This window comes from Eleutherodactylus coqui, chromosome 10, assembly GCF_035609145.1.
Source record: "Eleutherodactylus coqui strain aEleCoq1 chromosome 10, aEleCoq1.hap1, whole genome shotgun sequence".
In the NCBI taxonomy this organism is placed as follows: Eukaryota; Metazoa; Chordata; class Amphibia; order Anura; family Eleutherodactylidae; genus Eleutherodactylus; species Eleutherodactylus coqui.
Genome location: NC_089846.1, coordinates 21,173,587 through 21,196,693, shown reverse-complemented (window position 1 = coordinate 21,196,693; position 23,107 = coordinate 21,173,587). Strand labels below are relative to the sequence as shown.

Below are 23,107 nucleotides of genomic sequence, written 5' to 3'. Positions count from 1 at the left end.
GCAAGCCGCGCTGTGAGCGATCCAGCGATACTTGCAGTTGTGTAACAACACAGAAGCGAGTATACTCGGACAACTGTCGGGCATTATACTATGTTACTATAAGATGAATGGAGTGGCACTGCTCGTGTCAACTGCGGCTGTATTTAATTTCCTCCTCAATGTGGGGGGTGTAATGAGTCTGCTGTCAGGAGGGGAGGGGGACATGAGACCCCCACTGATCAGATCACCTGTAGATGGGTGATAAAAGTTGATTTTGGGAATTGCCCTTTAGGGCTTATGCCTATGGACGGATTTCTGCTGCGTTTCACTTGGCGTAAATCTGCGGCGTTATGCCGCAGCTATTAGGTTATATTGAACCAAATAGCTCAATGTTCACGCTGCGGAATTCTACCGCGGAATTCCGCAACATGAAAGAAACCTCGACATGCTCTAATTGCTGTGGGAATACGTGCGGCCAGCTTCCATTGTAGCCAATGGAAACCGTCCGTCACGCTATACTTCCGCTGTAGCACAGCGGAAGTATCGCGTGATTACGTGTCCCCGCTGTCCACGTCATCCCGCACTGCCGGTGTGTCACGTGCTGTACTACGTGCGCACAGCTGATCCAGAGAGGTGAGTATGGGGTCTTTGGGGGGGCGCTGTGACGGACTCTGCTGCGATATTCCGCTGGCGGAGTCCGTCACGGCCGTGGGCATGAGGCCTTAAGCAAAGCCCCGGCCTACAACTGGCTAGCCAGGTAAGAAGGAGCAAATCCAATGCATTTTAACAGTCCATCTTTTCTTACATCCTCCCTTTTCCCCCAGCTGGTGATGGAGGCTGCTTGATTTGGATGTCGCATTTTATATCTGGCTTCCTCTCAAAACCAGTTTGGCCATACTGGAGTGCCAAAGGACTTTGGTCTCCAAGGATAAGAGGGAGACCTCATCCTAATGAGCACCTTCCAGAAATGAAACTCAAAGAGCAAGCCAAACTGATTCTGGGTACACCAAATCTATACACATCTATACAATATGTAACATATTTTCATCACTTTGATAAAAAAATATGAAGAAATAAACCAGCTCAGGATATGGGACCTGACCTTGTGTTAGGGCGGTGTGAAGGAAAAGTGGAGGATTTGGAGCATGTATCATTAAACCTAGTTTCCATTCTCATAAAGATACACTATCCTACCAAAAGGCATTGGTCAACCCTAAGATACAGACCCTTGGAGGTGTCAGCCATAGTTGGTGGTGGGGACTGCACACTATTGGAAATATAGGAGTTATGACTGCTGCACACAAGCCGTTCAGCACAAAGTGCAACATATCGGCCCATCGTCTATAATGGTGCAAGGAGCTTCGTTATTGGACAGTTGAGCAATGGGCGCACACTCTATGGAGTGATGAATCCTACTACTCCAGCTTAACATCAGGTGGATGTACCGGGGTGTGGAGGATGATGGGGAACACCTTGTACCTGAGGGTATTGTGCCAACAGGTAAGTACGGCGGAAGTTCCGTTATGGTCTGGCAATGCTTATATGGCATGGTCTTGGTTCGTTGTAGTGGGAAGAACCATGAACACAAATGTCTACCCTGACATTTTAGACAATAATGGGCTGCCAACAATGTGGCAATACTCTGGGAATGATCAGCCATACTTCCAACAAGACAACGCGTCTCGTCACACATCCAGCACTGTTTTACGTTGGTTTGAGAAAATGGACTTTCCATGATTGGACCGGCTGAACCTGAACCTACTGAACATCTCTGGGACAAACTGGAACGTCGTCTCAGGAAATGGGAACAGTGTCAATCTTTGTTGAGAGAACTCGCCAGATGTTTGCATGATGAATGGCGGGAAGTACCAGCTTAAGTGTATCACACATTAGTAGAAAGTATGCCACGGAGAGTATCCGACATCATTAGGGCTAGAGGAGCCCCAGTAAGTGTTAAGGTATAGAGATTAATGCTACTTGTGATTCCTGCTCAGGTGTCCAGTTACTTTTGGTAGAACAGTGTATACTATTCCAGTAATTGAATTTTGAACCTGAAAATGGACTGATGTCAAAAGATGTACATTCATTTCACTTTGTTTTTTCTTTTTTATGTCCTCTGCAGCGCTTTCACATAAAGCTCAGCAACCACAGCCAACTGCTTCAGAGGAAGGATCGAAAGACGATCCTAGAGCACAAACAGAACAACCTGCTTCTCGGCGCCAAGCAAGAAGTTTTGCACCAACACAAAAGCCAAAGACAGTCTTTGAATTGCTGAAAGAAAAAAGAATGCAGCAATCAAAAGCCCGTCGTTCTGCCCCAAATATAATTCCCTCTTCTCCAACAATTGTAGTTTCTCCTCAAATAGCAGTCATTCACACCTCCATCCCTGCAGGACAGCAGCAAACACCAGTTATTTCGGTGCCTTCACCCACCTCGCAAAATGCTCCTTTGCCAGCTTCGCCCCTAGTGTCATTGCCAACATGCCAGGTTGTAGCGACAAACAATATTGCTAGCAACCAGATACCATCAGAAAGCAGTGACTCTCCGCAAGGAACAAATGCAGATAAAGCTGTGGCTGTTGCGCGAGATGCAGGAGCAACGAATAAATGTAATAGTGCATCATCGGTTGGTTCTCCATGTGCTGTGCAGACCGTCCCGGGCTCTCAAGAAATGGCTTCACGGCCAGTGCCAATACAACTTCTTCGGAGTGCAGTGAACCATGCAGCAGCCCCCACAACTTGGATTCTTACTCCTCAAGGCTTGGTCCGAATTCCAGTCCAGGCTTTGTTTGTTAATCCATACCAGGCAACTATGAATCCGAGCCCAGCTGTGTCTAAATCCATCCAAGCTGTTGACCAGTTCTCAAACGAAGCCTCTAATAAAGTTCCTGAAATTCCAACTATTTTAAGAAGTACCATGAACCATCAGTTGCCTGAGAGTAAGGGGTCTTCTGCACAGGAAGCCGCTCAGCTACATTGTGCTCAGCCTACTAAGCATCTTTTGCCAACCTTGCCCTCTATACCTAGTCCCCCTAACAAGACAACACAAATCACCATTACACCCAAAAAGTATCCTGTTGTTAAAATAGCAAAAATCTTACCCCCCAATCACCCTAAAGCAGTTACATGTAATATTGAAAATAGTCAACGGCCTGCTCCTTCTCAGGCCACCACCACCCAAACCTCCACAAGTAGCACTGAGAAGAACATTTTCGACTTGAGCCTTATTTCCTTGGAAGATGAGACCAACGTGAAAGACTGGCTGCAGGGCAAGAGTGGCATAGCTTATTTGCCACCATCTGCTACCACTCTGAAGACTTTTTCCAGGATCCTGTTGCAGAAGAAGACTTTGGAACAGAGTGCTCTTAAACTTGTCTCACATTCCGATGGAGACGGAAAAGAAGACGACCTCTGTAAGAAACAAGAAATCCTAGATAAGCTGGTGGAGCAGAAACTTAAAGACAATCCAGCATACAACCTCCTGAAGCAGCGATTTCTGTCTGCATTCACATTCCCAGGGTTACTGTCAGTTTTTACACCACCTAATAGCAAGCCGGCTGCTGTGAAGATTGAGGTCAAAGATGAAGACCAAGTAAGAGCAGTTGACAAGTATGTAAGCCATGCTGATAACAATACAGACAGACATTCAGACGGCAGAGCTTCAGGGTCACCCACACCTGCAAACCCAAAAGAGGTAAAAAAGAGTTATATGTAGGGGGTGTGTGTATTCTATAATATTGCATTATATTACGCAACATGAGAAAACCGTAAGTGCACCCTTTAATTCTATGGTTTTCCGCATTAGGACATAATTTAAAAAACGTGGTTCTTGGGTGGTCTTAAACTTAGGTAACTACAACCGCAGTGGAACAATGACATCACAAATTGCAAAGTGTTAATAACAAAAACTAGGCCAAAATGCTGAATTCTGCCTTTGCTAGTCATGCTGCCATGTTCTTTTTAGAAATAGGCTTTCTCCTGGCAAGCCTCCCAAACAAGCCATACTTGTTCAGTTTTCTGTCATAAGTTTGGACATTTAACCCTTTCCAATCCACTGTCTGACCTCTGAAGACATTATGATTTAAGGCTGTACAGCTCTGATGTTGGAAGACATCCGTCAGGGTTCTCTTACTGTATATTGCCAGCCGCTCTGCTGTTGGAGCCTATCCAACGTGTCACCTCATGCAGTACTGGCTTTAGCCAGCAGATAGCGCTGTTGTATAACAGCAGAAAAAGAGTAAGCCCCCTAGGAAAACCAGAATACAAATTGGATTGGAAAGGGTTAACATGCTGAGTTTTTGTTTTTTTTTCAAACTCGTTTTATTGAACAATAAATATACTATACAGCATATAAATGAATAAAAACTTTTGCATACACTGAAAATTCTTCAAACTAGGGGAAAATTACATAGGCATCATATTCACATTTGATACATAAGTACAGTACACTAGTAGGTTAGACTCCTATATGTGTAGAGTATGGGAGAAAATCCAGGTGCGGTCCTATTTAATAGACCTTGAAGTCGATCCTGCGTGGGATTTGTGTCTGCCGGGCTGCACCACTTTCCCCACACCTTGTTGAACTTCCTCGGACATTTTCTATTTTTATTGACTATCTTTTTATATGGCAAGGTGGAATTAACAATGTTTCGCCACTTTGGGAATATTGGGGGATGTCTGTCCATGCACCTCAGATCTATCACCTTAGATGTGTCCAACCCCCACATCTGTCTCCTTCTAATATTGTCCAAGGTAGACATTCCGGGAATAAACCCGAATAGGTTCGGGGTGTGTGATTTCTTTTATAGTTTGATTTAGTCGGGAGGCTAATATCTTGAGCCCCATTCCTCTGGCTCTTTATCTGGCTTCAAAATGAGCACCGTGCTAGCCTTTAACATGCTGAGGTTTTTAGAGTCAGAGATGTAGTTCTTGGGTTTTTATGCATTTTTTTAGAGCATTACATGACCTGACCTTGGGCTGAATTTGCTGGGACTTCCATTTCTGGGAAGATTATCAACTGTCTTGTGAATAATCTTTCTCCGTGCAGAATGATGGACTCCAGATTGTTTGTAAATAGCCTTATAACTAGAGATGAGCGAACGTACTCGGTTCGGGTGGTTTTGCACTCGAGCACCGCTTTTTCCGAGTAACTGACTACTCGGACGAAAAGATTCGGGGGGTGGGGGGCGACGTGGTGGAGCAGGGGGTAGCAGTGGGAAACAGGGAGCTCTCTCTCTCCCCCCATCCCCCCACTCCCCTCTGCAACCCCCCGCTCACCCCCGGCGCCCCCCGAATCTTTTCATCCGAGTAGTCAGTTACTCGGAAAAAGCGGTGCTCGAGTGCAAAAACACCCGAACCGAGTACGCTCGCTCATCTCTACTTATAACCCTTCCCAGAATGATGGGCAGCAACAATTGCCTCTCTAAGATCAATGTTTGCTTCCATAGAGGTGGTCACAATCCCAGCGCATTACTGCCGTTCCCTTGTCTCGCTTGTCACCAGGCACCACCATCGTGTATGCCATGTTCAGTCTTCCTGCGCATCCCTAGTGTTTGCCTATTGGGCACTTGTGCTTTCTAGCTCCATCTCTTGAAGGGCCAGCGCGCATACCTTAAACCTATCCCCCTCCAATCCCATTCCTGCACCTGCTATATTAGGACTATTCTGACTTCTGTACTCCTTGATCTCAGCTCTGTATTCTGGTCTTAGCTATTGCTGCCTGCCATGACATTCAGCCTAGACCTTGTTATTGCACCTGTGATGTTAGCCTTGACCACAGCCTGTATTCTTGCAAGACTCCTGTTCAGACCTTCAGCTTCCTGCCTTTGGCCCAGTGCAGCCTCAGCAGCCACCCTACAGGTGGAAAAATATGCCTGGAAATCCTCACATCCACATCTTTATTCTTCTGCACGGAAGTCAGAAAATATGTCAGGTAATTTCGGTGAAACAAAGCTAGTACGGAGGAACGGGAGAAATGTCTCCTGGAGGAAAATCACATCATTGTGAGGATTATAATGATAATCTAAGGCTTTCTGTCTCTTAATAGGGGAGTTGAAACCCTGAATGTTATGAGAAATAAGGGACACAGATTTAACTGGCATAACAGAATGAGTAATTAGACCCCAAGTTCAAGCCTAGAAATGTAGTATTAAAGCAAGAGTGCCCTAGGAAGAGCTTTTCAAAGACTCTTTTGGGAAACAAGACTATCCTTGTGCCCTTTCGAGGGGAAGGAAAGAACAGGAAGACAAGAAATAACAAAGAATACCAAGCAAAATAAAATCTATACTTGCCTATTCCTCCTCATCCGTCTCCTTACCAGATCTTCACCTTCCTTATCTTCTCCTGTCTCCTGCAGTCTGGGTGGGAAGCTGGCTGATTCTTCTGCTTCCTGTGGGGTAGATTACGTACATTGCCGGCAGTCTCCTTCCTGCCAGCCAATGTATGTTATGTCACAGTTTACAGGCCAGCAGTGGGAGTGCCGATCTACTTCAGAGACTGCATATGCGAGCTGTCTCTGAAATAGATTAGCATTTCTTCCTAGCCAGTGAACAACCTGACCTTCACTGAGCCGCCCGTGAAGAAGAATGTGAGGAATGCAGCCTTCATAACAAGCCGGCTGGCGTTCTGTGATGTGACCTGGGGGCACTGCAGAAGCTCAGCGAGGAGATGATGTGCTAAGGAGACTGACGTGGGAGGAATAGATGAGTATAGATTTTTTTTATTTTTTTTTTAATGACAAAACCTATTTAAGGGGCTACCTTATCCTATGTATTTTGTCTTATTCACTGTTCACATCCAGAGCTCCATTCAGAACTCTGCTACTTCATTGCCTGTACTGGACATGATATTATGGGAGATGAAGTTAGTGTGATGAAACTTTCTCTGGGGTACATCTATGACTCTGGCATCTTCCACGATTACCTGAACAAAGGAGTAGGAGCCCCTTCAGCCTTCTCCATGCACAACAACTTTCCGATCCTCTTGCTGTGAAGGGAAATGCAACATGTTCCTTTTAAGTGGCCCCTTTTAAGTTCACATGTGGCCCCTTTTATTCTTAAAATTGGTAGCGGTGTAGGATCCTGACCAATCAAGAAGTGATGGCATATCCTATTAAAATGCTATTGCTACTTAGATGTTAATAATGATTTAATGTGTAACTTTTGTCCTTCTCTTTGGAAGGGAGAAACTTTGAATCCCGACAGTCGGTGGACTCCAGAAAATGTTTCCGACAACACAAACGCAGCTTAAAAAGAGGATGGCCTATTCCTGCACTGAGACATCAACTATCAGTACGTTAAAGTCCTCTGCTGCATTGTATGTCTTGTATCTTTCTGGTTCCTCACATTCATTATATTTATCCTGAAGCTGCGTGAATTATTCTACAGTCTCCTAAGGGAGAATCCCAGATCCATGGAGGGCCTTCTGACCTGGAAGCCTCATAATGCCTAGCGTTGTGTTGCCTATACACCTTTGACAAATGTCAGTCAAACCCACCAATCTTTGATGCACTAGTCAACCATGTAATGTGTATGGAGGTTCCTGACTCTCCCACCACGACAGGCGGAAAGTAGGATCAGGCATATTGGATTTCAACATGCCCAATCCTCTGTTTATGGGATATAAGCCATTGCTAGAAGTGTCTGGCAGTGGCTTATTCTCATCTCTCTATTGGAAACACATGCATGATGGTTCAAGCTAGGTATGTATGATTGGGGGTGAGGCAGGAGGGTCACCGAAGGATTTGCTGTCGGCACATTAACTTTTTTTTGCATAGGAAATTGTTGCTCATCTGTTTTCGAGTGAGAGAATTAGGGAGGAACTTGGTGTAAGACCTACTCAGTTAGTATATTTGTTCTTGCTATTTTCCTGAGCTGCATTGTGTCCTGCCTTAGGATCCACTTGATGGAGAAAATAAGGAAAAGAGATTCTCTTAGGATGCTGTTACATGAGCGCCATTAACCCTTTAGTGACCAATATGGCACTTGGTGCTGGGCTTTAAACCTGCAATGCATACCCCAATATGGGACGTGGCCTGGCTACCAGAGCTTAACAAGTGAACAGGATTTGATAGGTGGAAAAGGAAAGGCATAGAGAGGGGTCTCCCAGATATTGATAAGGACAGACATTAAATTATTGAGTCAGTTTAAAAGAAAAATTGTGAATGTAATGCAGTGTGTTATGCTAGCAATCAAACAATCGAATCCTCGAGTCCCTTTAAAGGAGTACAAAATAGTGTCAAAAGAAAATTCAATAAAGTGTATTGAAAAAAAAACCCCACTAATTAAAAAAATGCTTTAACCAAACCATTTAAAAATAAAAAACAAGAAGTACAAAAAATACATATAAGTATCACCGTGCTTGGGGGTATGGCCAACTAACAGCATGTCAGGACGCTTCTGAGCTGAGCTCCCTCGGAATACCCATAATCCTGTTAAAATTCTGAGTTCTGTTAGATTCTGCTGTCCTTATTGAATTTAAATACTTAAAGCTGTTGTCTTGGAGGAATCCGGTCCGTGTTTGGGTCTGGGGTGGTGCTTTATGAACCTCCTGTCAGCATCCTGTGTTGTGTCCTGGTAAGGCCTAGCCGTGAGGTGGCATCTTGAAGTGCTCCTCATCAGTGAGATCGGTGCTCGATTAGTTCTCCCAGTGATCCATATTCTGCTGTGAACGGTGCGTTGCTCAGGTGACTTTAAGTTTCCACTGCCCTGCTGATTTTGGGCTGGTGGCTCCTGTGGGAGGATTCCCTCTGTACCACACTAAATGCTAGGGATCATGTGGGACTGCCTAATTTATCATGGACATTGAATTCAGTGAATAGCTGAGCCTGCATGTGATTGGCTGAGCGCTGTGACCAATCACAGGCAGCGCTCAGCCGTCACTCATTGAAGGGCCGAGCAATGCCGGTGATTTGCTGAGCGCTCAGCCAATCTGATACAGCTCTTTCAGTTGTAAGAACTTCAGAGCAGTGCAGGGAGAACAAGCGGCTACACATCGCTGAGCCCCGGCAGCGGCGGATAGGTGAGTATATATTTTTTTTATTTTTTACACATGCTAGGGATGATTTTCAAGGAAGGGCTTATAGCTTAAAGCCCTTCCCCGAAAATCACTGCAGGGGTTGCCATCAGCCCATTGCATTCAGTGGGGCCGCCGGCAGCAGAATCGTTATACTGCAACATCCCACATGAAAATGGACTGACTGCCTGTCAGGCACACCTTGAGGCCAATGGGGTTGTCTCTGAATCGGTGTTGCAATTCACAGGTTTCATCCTCACACACAATTATTTCTCCTTTTGCAAAGAGATATTCCTGCAACTCACCAGAACCACCATGGGCAGTAAAATAACACCGCAATATGCCAACATTTTCATGGTAAAACTGGAGTGTGACTTTCTGGCCTTCTGCCCCAACAAACCATTGGCCTACTTCCACTACATTGAGGACATCATACTCATCTGGACCAAGAACGAACAAGAACTAGTAAAATTCCATGAGAGATTCAATACATTCCACCCGACCATAAACCTGACATTAAGCTACTCATATACAGAGATCAACTTTTTGGACACTACCATACAAATTTAAAACCACTCAATACAGACATCCCTATACCGAAAACCGATTGGTGTATATCTATATATATAAAGACGGAAGCCCTCACTGACTGACTCGCCACTAATTCTCCAACTTCCCGATATCGTAGAAACATGAAATTTGGCACGAGCATAGATTATGTCATAAATAGGAAAAGCTAATGGGTCCCAACTCGATTATTTAATTCTAAGCGCAAAAGAATTAGCGTCCAAATTTTACGTACGTAATCTAATTCTCTCACTTCTCGATGTCATAAAAACTTGAAATTTGGCACGAGGATTAATTATATCATAAATAGGAAAAGTTAATGGGTCCCAACTCGATTGTTCAATTCTAAGCGCAAAAGAATTAGCATCCACATTTTACGTACGAAATCTAATTCTCTCACTTCTTGGTGTAATAGAAATTTGAGATTTGGCACGAGCATTGATTATGTCATAAATTGGAAAAGTGAATGGGTCCCAACTAGGGATGAGCGAACCTACTCGGACATGCCCCTTTTTCGCCCGAGCGCCGCGATTTTCGTGTACTTCCGTACTTGGGTGAAAAGATTTGGCGGGCGCCGTGGGTGAGTGGGGGGTTGCAGCGGGGAGTGGGGGGGAGAGGAGAGAGAGACAGAGCTCCCCCCTGTTCCCCGCTGCTACCCCCCGGTCCGCCACGCCGCCCCCCCTGCGCCCCCCGAATCCTTTCACCCGAGTACGGAAGTACTCGAAAATCGCGGCGCTCGATCAAGTAATTACTCGAAACGAGTATATTCGCTCATCTCTAGTCCCAACTCGATTATTCATTTGTAAGCGCAAAAGAATTAGCGTCCAAATTTTACGTACGAAATCTAATTCTCTCACTTCTTGGTGTAATAGAAACTTGAAATTTGGCAGGAGCATTGATTATGTCATAAATTGCAAAAGTTAATGGGTCTCAACTCAATTATTCAATTCTAAGCGCAAAAGAATTAGCGTCCACATTTTATGTACGTAATCTAATTCTCTCACTTCCTGATGTCCTTTTATATAAGGGAAACGTCGCATGGTTACCTCCACATGGTGTTTCCTGGGTAACGCAGAGAACCATGCAAAATGGTGAACATATTTTTTTCCCGGTATCTCCAAAGTAACCACGACTTCATATGATATTCCGTGTGAACAGCAGATAAACACCACTACCAAATTAACTCGGGCGAAGCCGGGTATATCAGCTAGTGGTTTTATATAAATACCTCTTTAGATCTGTTCCATTATGCCTGAGGAAGAACCCTGAGTATGGTGTCCTTGATGTGAAGCGTTCTGGGAAATTCACTTGTTTGCTCCAGGTTTATTACTGGAATACTGTATGGTACAATTCATGCAATTATATTCGGTTTGTTTATTATTACAACATGGAACAAGCGGTAGTTGGGATATGATGTGGTATTGCGATTTTAATATGTGGTTTCATTGTAACATCATAACTACCATCTCCTGGAAATGTGACATCTTTTTCAGTCAAGGCTAGTATATGGCTCAAATTGGAACCTTGGCAGCGCTGCGCCCTAAATATGTAGGAGTACATTATGTGAATATATTTTGGTTCTCCTCACCATCTATTGGTACCTGAAGTGGTGAGGTAGAAATGATATGTAGTTGGGAGTCTTCTCAATCTGAGATTTGATCCATTACAATTTGGTATTTTTTGATAACTGATATCTAGCTATATACTATAAATGATATCGGTTTGTGGCATCAGTTATTGAGTGAAGATCCCTGATGAACCCTTTGACCTTTTTGGGGTGAAACGTGTAGGAAGAAAAAGGAATCCATATGGTTTGATGTCATGAGGGTTTGACATTAAATATATATTTTTTTCATTTTAGTGGTGTATTTTCTGTTTTTTTTTAAATATTTTTTGGAGTTGTTATTAATTAGCCATTTTTGAATCGGATCTCCTTTGTCATGACCAGGGTATCTCCATTCTCAAATTCCCTCCATATTTTTAATTAGGAAAAGATAGGAAGAAGCAGGTCAGGTTCCAGTGTAGTGTCGCCCTTTTCTTGGCGGTTACTCTGCTTGCTCATCTAGATATTCTAGTTTGGGACATTATTGGGGGGGGGGGGGGAGTTGGGGGTTTTATTTAATTTGATTACTAATACAATTGAAATTTTAATTAATGGATACAGTACACTTTTCTGTGAATCTCTACACCAATAGAGGTGTACCAGAGATACTTAAAGCGGCTTTCTCCAACATTACAGGATACTCTGCAGCAGGCCCATCTGGACAACTCCCTCCTATTTCTATGACTCTGCCATCATAGTATTATTAACCCCTTAACGACTGCCCCATCGGGAAACTACGTCCTCAGAAAGTGGGCTTTAATCCTAGAGGATGTAGTTTTATGCATCCTCTTAGGATTAATGCCCACTTGCCTGAGGACGTGACAGCTCCATGCTGTCGGTGCCCGCAGGTAGCCGACAGCATGGAGCTGTCATCCCAGGATGCGGGCAGTCCCCCCCCCCCCCCGGCATTGCGATCGGCGCAATCCAATGGATAGCGCCGATCGCAAAAAAGTAAATAAAACAGTGAAAAAAATTAGATTTCAGCTGCCCTGCTGGATCGGATCCACCAGGGCAGCTGAAAATACTCACCCGCCTTCTCCCCGCTGCTGGCTGAAGATCTGGTCCTCCCGGACCCGCCGCCGGCCTTCTGCGCATGCGCCCCAGACGATGACGTCATGCACACACACAGAAGCCCGGGAGACCCCGGCAAATTTAAAAACTCCTGGCTCCTGGCTCTTGAAGGTAGCCGGGAACCAGGAGCTGTTACCGGGGACCGCTGTGAGCGGTCCCCGGGCACGCGATCGCCGCTATCCATTGGATTGCGGCGATTGCGAAAAAGTTTTAAAAAAGTAAAGTTTCACCTCCCCTCATGGATCGGATCCATGAGGAGAGGTGAAAATACTCACCTCGGGTCCTCTGCGATGTCCCGGGACCCGAAGTGCCCGTCTGCGCATGCGCGCCCGATGTGCACAGAGGGGCTCGAGCCCCGGGAAATTTAAAATCCCTCTGCTCTGGGCTGCCATGTGTAGCCAAGAGCAGAGGGATGTCACCAGGGACATGATCACTGTCATCCAATGGATGACAGTGATCATGTAAAGTAAAAAAAAAAGTGTAAAAAGTAAAAAAAAAAAAGTGTTAAAAAAGCTTGCATTTCATCTTCCCCCACGGATCATATCTGTGAGGGAGGATGAAATGACGTACCTAAGGCCCGCGGATTTATCCGCGGACCTTACCCCAGCTTCTGCGCACGCCACCGTCGCCACAATGGCAGGCGCATGCGCAAAAGCTGTGATAATTTAAAATCTCCCTGCTCCTGGCTACAAAACTTAGCCGAGAGCCTGGAGATTTCACGGGGGGCTGCGGTGAGCGGTTCCTGATCACGTGTTCGCTGTTATCCAATGGATAATGGCTATCACGTAAAAGTAAAAAAAGGTGAAGGTTCATCTCCCCTCACCGATGCGATCGGTGGGATGAGATGAAACTTTTTACCGGAGGCCTCCGTATTTGCACCCTGACGCGATCTTCCTCCGTGAACTTGCCCGGATTCTGCACATGCGACCGCCGGCAAAATACCGGACACATGCGCAGGAGTCGGGGAGTCCAGGAAATTTAAAATCTCCTTGCTCCCAGCGACCAACGGTCACCGAGAGCCTGGAGCAGTGACGGGTGGCCTCGTTGAGCGTTCCCCAGTCACGTGATAAAAAGGTAACGATCTAATATAGGTCGGTCTCACATGACCAGATAGGAATTACGGATTCCGCATGCGTCTGATCCGCAGTAATACACGGATCAATCGCATTGGATTACACAATTCCGCTCACATTAGCGGGTCGGAATTGCGTAATCCACTCGCAGAAAAGAAAACGCAGCAGGTTCAATTTTACGGCGGATATCCGCAGCATAGAGCCCATTGTGCTCCATGGTCGCGGATATACCCGCAGCCCATACGCAACTACCTTATATACGGGCTGCGGGTATATCCGCGACCATGGAGCACAATGGGCTCTATGCTGCGGATATCCGCCGTAAAATTGAACCTGCTGCGTTTTCTTTTCTGCGAGTGGATTACGCAATTCCGACCCGCTAATGTGAGCGGAATTGTGTAATCCAATGCGATTGATCCGTGTATTACCCGTGTCATCGCTAAGCGACGGTGCGGGAAATGCAAACAAAAAAAAAGTACTGCGCATGACCGCCTGTGTGAGAAGTCAGTTATGCGCAGTACATTACGCGGCCGTACGCCGGGTCACAGCCGGGCTCACAGATGGGATCCGCTGCGGATCTCCGCAAGCAGATTCCGCCTACGGCCATGTGATCCCGGCGTTATTCAGACCGCTACCTGTAATACCTATTTTACAAGAAGCCCCGGGAACGCTCACCTTTATGCAGTTCCAGGAGCAGCTTGTTGAGCGCCTTCTGTGTGAGACCGCCGCACCTCCGCAAGCTTACGGAGACTCACGGAACCCCACTTTTCACACCCCATACCCGCTACTGAGGTCAGGAAATGACCCCCAAAAAGCATGAGAGGAGGGGGGGGATACACTGTTTTATTGCCCCATGTGCCCATTCCAACCAGCCTCTGTAATTACACCTGTCTTCGGAAATACCACACAGTTCACATTATTACTTTTATCTAAGATTTAGGGAACGCCGAAAAGGGCACGGAGGGGTAGGGGTGGGTGTGTGTGTGTGTGTGTGTGTGTGTGTGTGTTTTTAAGGTGTCAGTTTTTATTCCGTACAAGTGGGCAATGGTTCCTGGAATTTATTCAGTTGTGCCCTGCAATCCAACGAGTGTTCCCTCCATTATGCGCCTAGCCATGCGTCCTGTAAGTAGATTAGGGCCACAATGGGTATGTTTCTGAACACGGGACAAACGTGGGTATCCATTTTGGGGTGAAAGTCTTCATTCCTATGTACACTGTACAAAAAAAACAGTTTTTACATTCACGAAATTGCCAAAAAAATGAAAATCGTAATTTTTTCCTTCTGCTTTGCTTAGATTTATTCAAATACTGTGGGGCCTAAATACGCAGTACACCCCTAGATGAACACATTAAGGGGTCTAGTTTTTAAAATGGGGTCATTTGTGGGGGTGCTTTATCGTTTTGGCCGCTCAATGGCTCTATAAGTGGGCAATGGGGCCTGGAATTTATTCCGTTGTACCCTGAAATCCAACGGGTGCTCCTTCTATTATAGGCCTAGCCATGTGTCCTTTAAGTAGATTAGGGCCACAAGGGTTATGGTTCTGAACACGGGACAAACAGGGGTATCAATTTTGGGGTGAAAGTCTTCTTCCCTATGTGTGCTGTACAAAAAAAACAGTTTTTAAATTGATACAACTGCCAAAAAAATGAAAATTGTAATTTTTTTCCTACTGCTTTGCTTAGATTTATTCCAAAACTGTAGTGTAAAAATACACAGTACACCCCTATATAAATTCGTTAAGGGGTCTAGTTTTCAAAATGGGGTCATTTGTTGGGGTTCTCTGTCGTTTTGGCCGCTCAAGGGCCAAAAATTTTGGCAGAAATTTTGCATGAAGGTGATTTAGACCCCATTGCCCACTTGTAGAAAGTGGGCAATGGGGTCTAAATCACCTTCATGCAAAATTTCTGTTCTGAAAGCCACTGACTACTTCTTTCATTTTTGGGCCCCGTTGTGCATCCAGACAAAAGATTAGGGCCACAATGGGTATGTCTCTGAACACGGGACAAACAGGGGTATCTATTTTGGGGTGCAAGTCTTCATTCATGTGTGTGCTGTACAAAAAAAGCAGTTTTTAAAATGACAGAATTGACAAAAAAAACGAAAATCACATTTATTTCCTTTTGCTTTGCTGGAAATCATTAAAAAACTGTGGGGTCAAAATGGTCAGTACACCGCTAGATAAATTCGTTAAGGGGTCTAGTTTTCAAAATGGGGTCACTTGTGGGGGTTCTCTTTGGTTTTGGCCGCTTAAGAGCTCTACAAAAGTGCTATGGGGCCTAAAACGCCTTCAAGCAAAATTTATGCTCTGAAAGACACCGACTACTCCTTTCGTTTTGGGCCCCGTTGGGCATCCAGACATAAGATTAGGGCCACAATGGGTATGTCTCTGAACACGGGAGAAACAGGGGTATCCATTTTGGGGTGCAAGGCTTCATTCATGTGTGTGCTGTACAAAAAAAGCTGTTTTTAAAATGACAGAATTGACAAAAAAACGAAAATCACAATTTTTTTCCTTTTACTTTGCTTGAATTCATTCAAAAACTGTGGGGTCAAAATGGGCAGTACACCCCTAGATAAATTCGTTAAGGGGTCTAGTTTTCAAAATGGGGTCATGTGTGGGGGTTCTCTATGGTTTTAGCCCCTCAAGAGCTCTACAAAGGTGCTATGGGGCCTAAAACGCCTTCAAGCAAAATTTATGTTCTGAAAGACACCGATTACTCCTTTCATTTTAGGTCCCGTTGTGCATCCAGACATAAGATTATGGCCACAATGGGTATATTTCTGAACACGGGAGAAACAGGGGTATCCATTGTGGGGTCTAAATCCTCATTTTCATGGGCACTATAGGAAAAAAATATGTCTTTAAAATGACATATTTGCAAAAATATGAAATTTTATTTTTTCTCCTCTAAATTTAATTAATTCCTGAAAAAAAACCGTGGGGTCAAAATACTCAGGACCTCCTCAGTGGATACATTAAGGGGTGCAGTTTTTTAAATGGGGTCATTTGTGGGGGTATCTATTATTCTGACACTCATGAGCCTTTGCAAACTTGGCTTGGTGCAGGAAAACAAAGTGTTCCTCAAAATGCTGAAAAGTAATGTTAAATTTGTATGTACTCTAAATGGTTAAAAAAACACAAAAGTTTTTCAAATGTGCATTCAGAATAAAGTAAACAGATGGAAATATATATCTTATAAAAAATTTGTACAGTATGTTTGGACATATTTGAGATATTACAGTTGAAAATGTGAAAAAATGACAATTTTTTCAAAATTTTCCCAATTTTGGTGCTTTTAATAAATATACACAAATTATATTGGTCTCTTTTTACAACCAAAATGAAGTACATGTGGCGAAAAAACAATGTCAGAATCACTTAGATATGTAAAGTCTTTACGGAGTTATGCTACGTTGAACGACGCATGTCAGATTTCCAAAATTTGGCTCCGTCACTAAGGCGCAAACAGGCTTCGTCACTAAGGGGTTAAAATCTGGGAAGGAACCCACAGAATGGGATTCATATCATCCAATGTTATTGCTTAATGTTGATTACAAAATCCTAGCAAAAGTATTAGCTACTAGATTGAATCAAGTCATTCTTCAAGTCAATATCATTCATACTGATCAATTGGGCTTTATGCCTGGTAAATTAACTATAAATATCCGTAGACTTCAAGCAACTATTCAACTTGGCAGGTCAAATAATAAGCCTTGGGCTTTAGCATCTTTAAATTCAATCACAGCCTTTGATTCACTAGAATGGAAATTTTTAGAAGCCTGTTTACATAGTTTTGGGTTTGGCCACCAATTTTTTAAATGGTTCATAATTATTTATAAATCCCTAACAGCTAGTAAGTGGTATCCCTTCAACTAATTTTCCCCTTTCACTTGGCACCCGACAGGTGCCCTGCTTTATTGTCAGTAGCTATAGTAGCACTGGCTATTCGGTTACGTTGTACCAGCTGCCACAGGTATTTGCTGGGAGGGACGGTAGAGTGCGGGGGGGGGGTATGTGACCATGAAAATACATTTGCTGAGACCATTGCATCTCAATGGGGAGGAGTGTTTAAACTAGGGACTGGAGGGGAAGGCAAAAAGAGTAATCGGGGGAAGACAGTGTAGACGGTGACCTGGGACCAAGTAATGGGAATGGGGGTCGAGCAGGGGGTGGGGCAGTGCAGTTAGAACTGATAGAACAGCTAATAGGACCATAAGTAGCATAATGAATTTAAAGAATAATAACCGTATAAATTGTTTGGCAACGTAAACATGGTTTGATGAGAAGTGCGATTGGGTGGTGAATTTACAGGGTTACAATTTCTTCAGAAGAGACCGTGGGAACCAGAAAGGGAGAGGGGTATGTATGTATGTATGTATGTATGTTAAATCCTACTTAATTGGGACAATGTTCTCAAAAAGAACAGTACAGGCGATAAATGGGAGAATTTTAAAAACATCCTAATGACCTCGTGAGCAGTTTATACCCTTTAAAAATAAAAGAACTACAATTAGAAGGAAACCAATGTGGCTCGACAAGACTGTAAGGGGGTTAATAAGTAGAGATGAGCGAACGTACTCGGATAAGCACTACTCGTCCGAGTAATGTGCTTTATCCGAGTACCGCTCTACTCGTCCTGAAAGATTCGGGGCGCTCCGCTGCTGACAGGTGAGTCGCAGCGGGGAGCGGGGCAGAGCGGGCTGGAGAGAAGGAGAGAAAGATCTCCCCTCCGTTCCTCCCCGCTCTCCCCTGCAGCTCCCCGCTCCGCAGCGCGTCCCGAATCTTTCAGGACGAGTACAGCGGTACTCGGATAAAGCACATTACTCGGACTAGTAGTGCTTATCCGAGTACGTTCGCTCATCTCTATTAATAAGCGAAAAAAAGAAAGCGTTTAAATTATTAAAACAAGAAGGCAGCGATGAAGCGCTAAAATGATACAGGGCGAAAAAAACTAATTATGAAAGAAAAAGATCAAAACTGCTAGGGAGGAGGCAGAGAGACTGACTGCCAAAGAGAGCAAAAATAACCCGAAACTATCTTTCAGTTCTATAAACTGTAAAAGGATTTGCACTGAAAGTACTGGCCCTTTAACAAACAGTGCAGGAGAAACCATAGAAAGGCAAATCTAATAAATAATTTTTTCTCAAGTGTATTCATGAAGGAAAAAGAAATGTCACACGAGACACAGGGGGATAAAATGAACTCCCCGCAAAATATCATCTGCCTAACTCAGGAGGAAGTGCAGAGACTGTTAAAAAATATTAAAATCGACAAATCGCTGGGCCCAGATGGAATACACCCGAGGGTCCCAAGAGAATGAAGTGACGTGATGGACAGACTGCTGTGTCTTATATTTAGGGACACTATTGAGACCAGGGTTGTACCACTAAAGTGGCGTATTGCCAATATGGTTCCAATATACATAAAGGAGTCAAGAAGAGAGCCTGGTAACTGCACGAGTGGTTCATGAGTGGTCGATCATGTCAAACCAATTGGATCAGCTTCTATAATGATGTAAGTTCTAAGCTAGACCTGGGAGAGTCTATTGATCTGGATTTCACTAAAGTATTTGACACCGTACCACATAATAGGTTAATAAATAAAATGAGACAGCTGGTCTAGGCGAAAACGTGTGTATCTGGGGTGCAGTTAAAGAGGTATAGGGGCGAGGGACGAGAACATTATCCTCCCACTATATAAGGCACTTATTAGGCCCCACATGGAATACTGTGTATAGTTTTGGTCACCGGTGCTCAGGAAGGATGTTGCAGTGCTTGAGGGGGTACGAAGAAAGGCACTAAATTAATAAACGAAATGGAAGGACAAGAATACTCAGAGAGGCTATCAAAATTGGGAATATTCACTATGCAAAAAAGACGGCTAAGGGGCGACCAGATAACTATGTACAAATACATGAGGGGACAATACAAGGATGATCTGTCTATACCGAGGACTGCGATGGTAAAGAGGGCATCCTCTACGTCTAGAGGAAAGACTGTTTCATCACCAACACAGATGGGGGTTCATTACTGTAAGAGCAGTGAGACTGTGGAACTCTCTGCCTGAGGACGTGGTGATGGCAAAATGTATAGAGGAGCTTAAGAGGGGACTGGAAAGCCTGTGCTAGCAGCATCCACTGTTCATGTGAAATAGCTCCCTAAGGGCTTCTGCAGACTTGCGTTTTTTTGCGCCTTTTTTTCACGCGATATCGCTGTTTTTTTCACGTGATTGTCAATGGGACTTTTTAATGTTAAAAACGTATGATCTAACCTCTGGAAGATAGCGGTAAAGTGTTCTATAAACCATAGGTTCTTGACATACCGTAGCATCGACCCTCCTGGGATACCCAAGAGGGATCATGGATTAGCAATTGGCGTCCTACATTTCAGATGAACCGCCATACTGAGGGATAGAAAAAAACACTCAACAAAAGGGGTGATGTGCTGCAGAATGACCAGCCGAGTCTATTCCCCCATATACAGCCAGCTTTTTATTAGCCTCAGGCATTTCTGCATATTGCCGTATTACAGCTTCGCAGTTTTCTGCAATCCTAAGTGGACCTATAGATGGATCCATTCTCTACCTGTGTGTGCGTTCATAAGGAAATCTAGAAAAAACCCTATAATGTGATCACACAGAGGGCCGACTGCTCCGCAGTACTGAGCCAAAGGGACTGTTTTTGCCATTCAACTGTATGGGGGCAGATTTAGTAATAATCTATATATATAATATTATAGTATATTACGGCCACGCATAATAATTTATGTTCAGAAACCCATGAAAAATCTGCTGAGCTCAGAAAGCCTTACAATGATACAGATATATCTTTCTTTCTTCTTTTGCAGTGAAAATCGATCAACTGAGTTATCCACGTGCTAAAACTTAAGGAGGTCATGAAGACATAGATGTCACATCTGATAAACATCTTAGCCAAGAGCACATGGATCTCCTTCTGAAAACCAGTCAGCCAACCTGTTCTCACTGGTGGAGGATATTGACAGTTTATTGACATTCAAAGACGATTTGCAGGTCTGTCTGACACTTTCTAGCAGAGGAAGCGAGTTGGTAGATTTTAAGGAGATTTAAGGGTATTTTGGAGACCGATAATCTTCACATTTTCACCTATCCACTGGAGATCGATGGGGGTCAGAGTGCTGGGACCCCTACCGATCCTGAGAATAAGGGACCCATGTCTCGCAACTCTTCCTCACTTTTTGGGGTTGCTATCCCTACCTACAGTGATGTCAGATTGAACGGAGCGGCAGTCACGGAAGCGCAGTGCCGCTTCATTCATGTGCAATTGGACCGCCAGATCTAGCCATGTACAAAGTGCTCTGCTACTTCCATTAGTCCCACTGAAATGAATGGAGCGTCAGCCACGCATTTCATGCCCAGTGATCCATTCAGTGGGACATCACGGTTGGTGGGAGAAGCATCCCCACAATGAGGAGGAGGCAGTACATGTGCCCCCCATTCTCGGGATCAGGGGGTCCGAGTAGTCAGACCCTCACCGATCTATCAGTTTTCATGAGTGGGTGAAAACCTGAAAAAACTGTCTCCTACATACTACTTTAAACCCATAATTATTAGAATCTTGTCAGGTAAGATATAGATACGATGTGTCCGGTTCCTGTAACTAAGAGACAAAGCCCAAAATGGGCTGCAGGACTATAAAGACATCTAGCAAGTTGTCAATGTTGGGTTCTTGAACTACAACCTTATGTAAAGTCACAAGCTAATATTTAACTTTTTCTCTTGTTGTATGTATATGTTCATGTTCTTTTCTGATCTTGCCGTATTTTCTAGTTAAAAGAACCAGGGAGACGGCCCCTTCATCATGTTAATTTAAAGGGATTGTCCAGTTGCAAACTATTGATGGACTATCCTTTAGGACGGGGAGGGGGTGGTCTGCCGATCAGCTGGTCACTGGCCCAGTGGGCTCACTCACTGGGCTGACGTTTGTCGGAAGAAGACACCTATGTTCTCATTTAGTTCAGTGGGGACTTTGCCTGCAATACCTAGCCTGGCCTCTGCAGTGTTAATGGAGCTTTCTGCTTCCTGCAGGAATCAGTTCACTGCACTTGCCTGGCAAACATCTGATCTGAGACTAATAGATATTTGTAAACACATTATTTATGGATTAATTCTATATATAATTTGTGTTCTTACCCTTTTGCGTGTTGGTTTGCATTTCACCTGTGTCTTTTTTTTTTTTTGCATAAATAATACAAAAAACTGCACCTGATTCTATTAATTTCTGTGTTGCTCAGTCTTCATCAGTTCCATCAAGGCCCATGGACGCCACATCAAAAAACAGATGGAAACTACTCTTTAATCAGTTTAGGTTTGTTACTCCAAGTAGGACCGGCATTACTGAGCGCAGAATTTGTATATTTATTTTGTCCATTTTTTTTTTTTTTTGCTTCTGGAAAATTATATCATTAAAAAGAGATGTTCTATTTTCTCACTTACCCACATCCTCTGTTTTTTTTTTTCTCACGTTCCTCTTTTCTTTTCCGGTTTCTTGGTTGCATAAGAAGTTATATTTGCAGGTCTTGGAAAGGGTTTCTTAACATGACATCAATTCACTGCCTCATAGGATGAAGAGAAAAAGTGATATTTTGCCGGAAATAAGGAAATCTCATGTTGGACGGTCTGTAATTGTGAAGACTTGGGGCTCTTTAACCCTTTCCAATCCACCGTCTGACATCTGAAGACATTATGATTTAAGGCTGTACAGCTCCGATGTTGTAGGACGTTCATCGGGGTTCTCTTACTGTATATTGCCAGCCTCTCTGCTGTCAGAGCCTATCCAACGTGTTACCTCATGCAGTACTGGCTTTAGCCAGCAGATAGCGCCGTTGTATAACGTCAGAAAAAGAGTAAGCCCCCTAGGAAAACCAGGATACAAATTGGATTTGAAAGGATTAACACTGCATGATCTTTCAGATTCTCACTGGATCATGGAAATCTGAATGATCATCATCCGTGTAGATCCTAGCCACGACTGAATGATGATTGGTTCATCGTTCAGTTTATCAGACAATGATCAGCCTGTGTAAAAGGACCCTCGATGTGATCCCCCCCCCACCCCCATCCCCCACCCCCGGTCATAAGCTATATGAGGCCTATAAGTGAACGCCATCAAAGCTGGCAGCCATGGTCTTGGATGAGGAAAATTAGATCTATACATGGATGAACGCTCCAATAAAGACAGTCACATCTCTACAATGCGACTCCTTTATGGAGTCACAGATTTAGGCCAAAAATTGGAACACCTCTGTTATGTGACTGCGAGAAACCGTTTCCTGCCTTCGGGCAGTTTGCATAAGCTGTTATAATGTAGTCCATTGATGGTATGAATAGTGCTTGTATTGTGATGGTAATGCCCGTAGGGCAGCAAGGCATGTCCTTCTGTTGAGGGCAGAGATGTAATTATCAGGCTCGCAGTGGGTGCTGCAAGGTCTGTAAGAGAAGGGGGCTCGCCTGCATTCCTGAGTTTTCAACTGGATCCACACCCTTAGGATGAGAACCCAGTTTGGCTCCCTGCACAGCTGCTTACATTGGCCAGGACTTGAGGCTTTCACCTTTGAGCAGCCCAGCCGGCGCAATGATGGCACTGCATTGCACCGCCTGTGCTGGCTGCAGAAGAAGGTCCCTCTCGTCATATGAACTAAACATTTCAGTTTTTTTAAAATTTATTTTAATTGGTTTTAAAAGGGGTGCCAATACTATATACTATTACTTTGTGGGGCACAAAGTAATAGTAGGGGGACTACTATTACTGTGTGGAATACCAAG

General features: G+C 44.2%; 1 protein-coding gene across 1 annotated transcript in view; it reads left to right on the top strand.

Moving 5' to 3' along the window:
* SNAPC4 (small nuclear RNA activating complex polypeptide 4) overlaps positions 1–21,783 on the top strand; it is a 72,374-nt gene extending 50,591 nt beyond the window's left edge. The window contains exons 21-23 of the mRNA XM_066580511.1: positions 2,102–3,672; positions 7,158–7,267; positions 20,152–21,783. Of these exons, the coding sequence (XP_066436608.1) occupies positions 2,102–3,672; positions 7,158–7,226 (1,640 nt within the window). The 3' untranslated portion in view covers positions 7,227–7,267; positions 20,152–21,783. The remainder of the gene's footprint in view (positions 1–2,101; positions 3,673–7,157; positions 7,268–20,151) is intronic.
* The last annotated feature ends 1,324 nt before the right edge of the window (positions 21,784–23,107 follow it).